This window comes from Anoplophora glabripennis, unplaced genomic scaffold (genome assembly GCF_000390285.2).
Source record: "Anoplophora glabripennis isolate ALB-LARVAE unplaced genomic scaffold, Agla_2.0 scaffold107, whole genome shotgun sequence".
Lineage (NCBI taxonomy): Eukaryota > Metazoa > Arthropoda > Insecta > Coleoptera > Cerambycidae > Anoplophora > Anoplophora glabripennis.
In genome coordinates this window covers 882,003-886,422 of record NW_019416230.1, presented here as the reverse complement: position 1 = coordinate 886,422, position 4,420 = coordinate 882,003, and the positions used below count along the sequence as shown (strand labels likewise).

The 4,420-nt window shown below is 32.0% G+C and overlaps 1 protein-coding gene across 1 annotated transcript; it reads left to right on the top strand.

Annotated features, from left to right (window-relative positions):
• The first annotated feature begins 1,279 nt into the window (after window positions 1-1,279).
• On the top strand, window positions 1,280-2,017 carry LOC108904743 (flexible cuticle protein 12-like). Its single transcript, XM_018707413.1, has 3 exons — window positions 1,280-1,381; window positions 1,630-1,748; window positions 1,804-2,017. Exons 1-3 carry the CDS (start codon window positions 1,373-1,375, stop codon window positions 1,988-1,990), a joined length of 315 nt encoding a protein of 104 aa, XP_018562929.1. The 5' UTR covers window positions 1,280-1,372; the 3' UTR covers window positions 1,991-2,017.
• The last annotated feature ends 2,403 nt before the right edge of the window (window positions 2,018-4,420 follow it).

The following is a 4,420-nucleotide window of genomic DNA, read 5'->3' as shown; positions in this document are numbered from 1 at the left end:
CTTAACAAATATTGAGAAGGTTATATAACATTATTAAATAAATACCTTTAAAGATATTGTAAAAAATTTTGTTAAATTTGAGATGAATACTATTTTTCCTTAAATAAGAAGGAGGTAGTACATGCTGGGGAAATAAAAATGCTTTAGGATAACTGTAGTTTCTATTTTATTAAATAACTCGGGTAGTAAAATATTTTTTCATAATAAATAAAAGAGTGTCATTAGGTCTAAGCGAAAGTAAAAGACCTTCGAACATTAGTCATGTTGTAAAGACGCAATTTTTTTCAGGAATTCTATCTAAAACTGTTCATTGCGTCAATATTACAAAGAGATGTACCTATCAGCGACTTCTGGGAAACACTCTGATTTCTTATATTCTTACATTATAAATGTGAATAAAATGTAGAACTTATACTTAGCCGAGATATTACGTTTAGTCGGAAAAGAAATAAAATACAATAAGTAACGTATAGTCGTTGTATTATCTACAACTTTAAAATAACTGTAGATGTTTATTATTTTAAAATTCTTGCAGGTAATATTGGAATATTTTATATTACATCACAAGGTTAATTGCTTCTTCTGCATTCCAGAATTGTGCACAATATCTGGAAAAGAGAATTATAAAGAACCATCGTCATTAGAACCGTTGACTTTTACTTTTGTCACAATTCCCAGAAAAAAATTTCAATATTACATGTAAAACTTTGATTTTCTTTAATCGTTATATAGACAAATTTCGCTCTCAAATTGATTCTCATAATCTGAGTTCGTTGTGTCAATGCTAAAAATAAGACTTAATTAGAATACTAACTACCACGTTGTTTATGCAAAAATGTCTTTACAAGAAAATACCTGTAGTCTAAGTGAAACAGACACAATGATTAACAATTCTACCCACATTTCTTACCAGCATTAATTCTAATGTATTGCATACGAGGCTTCCTTTAAACGCTATTAAATAATATCCTCATCGTGTAGCATATGAATAGATTAATATTCAACGCATTAAATAACACACTATTTACGAAAAACAGAATAACCTGGTGTAATAAGCGGCATAAAGTACCATAACTAATCGAGTGACCTTTCCCAGAAGGCAACCAGGGTTAAGTTCTACGTTGAAATTACCAAATTCCAACAAAAACTTGACGTCATTTACACCTCACGGCAGAAGATGGGTCAAATGGCAGCGAAGAAGCTTTTAGATCACAATGCCAAAAAAATGCTCGCGTCGCGGTGGGGGTAAATGTCAACAAGAACATGCGGCCCGCAGAAGAATACCCCGGCTGTACAGGGACATATAAAAGCGAACATCTTCATCTCATATTCAGTTTACACTCGTGGTCAGTGAAAGAAAAATACAATTACAATGAAAGTGGTGAGTGACACAGCATGTGCATCAGCATGGATATTTAATTAACTAATTATATACTATAACGCTCGGTTTGATTCCTGATTCCTGAAAATTTTCATTATAATTTTCGATTTAACATAAAGAATTTAATTATTTTCTGGAAGCATTTTTGCAAGGGCAGGATTATCTCATTTTGCAATTTACTTTTGGCGGACTTGTCATGTTCGTGAATCGTTTCAGCTGGTTGATAATTAGACTTAACCTTTTTCCAGATCATTGCCTTCGCCGCCCTTGTGGCCGTAGCCCTAGCCGCCCCCCAGTCTAGCGACAAAGATGCAGTAGTAATCAGAAGTGATCTTGAGAACATTGGTGTCGACGGTTACAACTACGCGTAAGTTTTAACTCTCCTAACAGCCCTATCCGAACTAAATTAAATCTTGTTACAGATACGAAACCAGTAACGGCATCGCCGCCCAAGAAACAGGCCAAGTAATCAACTCCGGAGCTGAAAACGAAGCCGTAGTCGCCCGAGGACAATTTTCCTACACTGGCCCCGATGGTGTAGTCTACAATGTACAATATACCGCTGACGAAAATGGTTTCCAACCCGTTGGCGCCCACATTCCAGCGTAGGCGGTTTAGGATAGATAGAAAATGAAATGATAGGTTGCTGTTTTAGATTTTTTTTTTTTGTTAAAATGTAAAACAACATTCATCTTGTAAATATTAAAAAATTTAATAAACACAAAGAAAGAAAAAAGTTCTTGTCTGATTCTCTAACTAATTTACAAGTTATTGTGCAATAATATTCTGTGATGTTGGAATGTGACATTAAGCAGCGAAAGTTGTCTGCATCATAAATAATGGATAGGAATAACCTTAGACGTAAAGAAAATTACTCATACTTACCTGTTGGATGGTGAGAACGAAATGCCAAAAGTCCCCTATAATTTGCAGTAATACATAGTTGCGTCGTTTTCTTAAAGTTATGAGTAATAAAAGTAAAACAAGACGCATTATTTGTTCAGATGCTGTTTATTTTAAGAGTAGGAGGCTAATAGATTCCATTTATACAACCGTTATATAACAATTGTGATTTGGCGCCTTTTAGAGAAGTGACACACTGACACCGTAACACTTAGCATCCCATTCATATTGTAATAGCTTCATTATCATATTCAATGCTGATGATATATTGTTCTATTTATTAAAATACCTAAAAGGCACATAAATTGACTAAATAGAGGTGATACTCTGGTATAATTTTAACTGTACATGGTGGATAGGTCTCTGTTCGTCATTATTAATCATCTCGTACTGTGGGAAATACGATGTAGGTTAGATTAGAAAATAGTTTCCTCATCATTCTTCAGGGCAAATTAAAATTTTGTTTGTGTAGAATCAAAGAATGTAACTAACTAAATGTGAAAAAAGAAACTATACCTATATTTCTGCATACATTCAATAATACATTCCATAAGAAAAACAGGATAAACATTGTATTATCGAAAATACCAGCCCGCTTTAATTTTTTTTCTTTTTCCTTAGAATATTTCAGAAAGGCCGCCATTACTTTTAATTTGCATGTAGGCCAATCAATAAAGGTTTTGTTTGTGACAAAAATACTAGTTGCAAACGGACTATGCCATCATATAAAAGACAGTCTGCAGATATATGCTTATACAGGGTTCTTCACGGCAAGTGGCCTATTAAACGTTTCAGAGGAACCAAAGACAATATGAAATTTTGTTTACGGGGGTTATCAGATATGTTCTCTTCAATGAAAATAATGACAGCAACATAACACATACGGTTATACTGAAAGTAGCCGTCAACTTCGTTATTTTAAATGAGACACTCTATATATTATTGCATTATCGACAAGATAAATTAAAAATATGGCAAAATTGTTAAAGCTTTTCTGTACCTAAATCTAACCATTTTCTAGGTGATCGACATTTTATAAAAATGTTGACAGAAACAAGCGTTTCGAAAAAAATTCCTTATATTTTTCTTCATTCTGGTAGCTTTCACTTGCTTTTCCGAATACACGAAGAACATACTACCTTCCCCTATCAAAATTACCTGAAGAAAATTATACTAAGTGTCCCATTTGTCACGTTATATTTTGAAAACCGACAAAACTTTTTAAATTCAAATGGAACACCCTGTATCTTTCTGCATCATATTATAAAAAATCAAATTCTCGTTTCACCGATATAGGTATTGTAGTTTCAATTTTCTCACATTTGAAGTTTACTTATATTCTCAAGAATATTACGTTAAAAATATCATCAAATGTGCCTTGAATGGCAAATATTGGTACTGTAATTCAGTATTCTACCAGTATCAAGTATTTGTCGACAAGAAAAATGAAAAATAATTATTTTAATGAAGTTATTTTGATTTTTTTTTATATACATGGAACCATTCACCGTGAATCAAAATTATTAGCTGTATTTTTTTGATTCGATATTTTGCAACTGAAACAGAACAGTTAATGAAATGATTTCGCTTGGTTTTCTTAGAATTTTTCTCTAATTTTTTGTTCTCAAAAGTTTTTAAAGAATAGCAAAAACAATAAATAAGATAATTTCAAATAACTAATAAATGCACTATTATAATTTTTTGCTATTTGGAATGAAGTTGAGAGGATACTATAATTTAAAATTTAGTTACTTTACGTTTCATTGTTTTCTTAATGAAAGGTTGCTTATTTGCTCTTTATTGTACTTGCAGTTGCTAATAATAGTATCCCAATGGAAGGAAACCTTATTAGGTATTATTTTTGTGTAAATATACCCCCTCATTATTTCAAAGATGCAACAAACGTGAAACAACGCACTTTATTACTGATGTAATTATGAAAAAAAATCAATGTTGTACAAAGAACGCTATTGTATGTAGATTGCCGAGTTTCATTCGCATCCAATTCTTCAAATTTTGCAAAATACCAAATCATAGAAATACAGCTAATACTGATTCATGGTGAATGTCCGTCCCATGGATATAAAATAAATGCAAAATATCTTCATTACAATAATTGTTCTGCATTTTTATTGT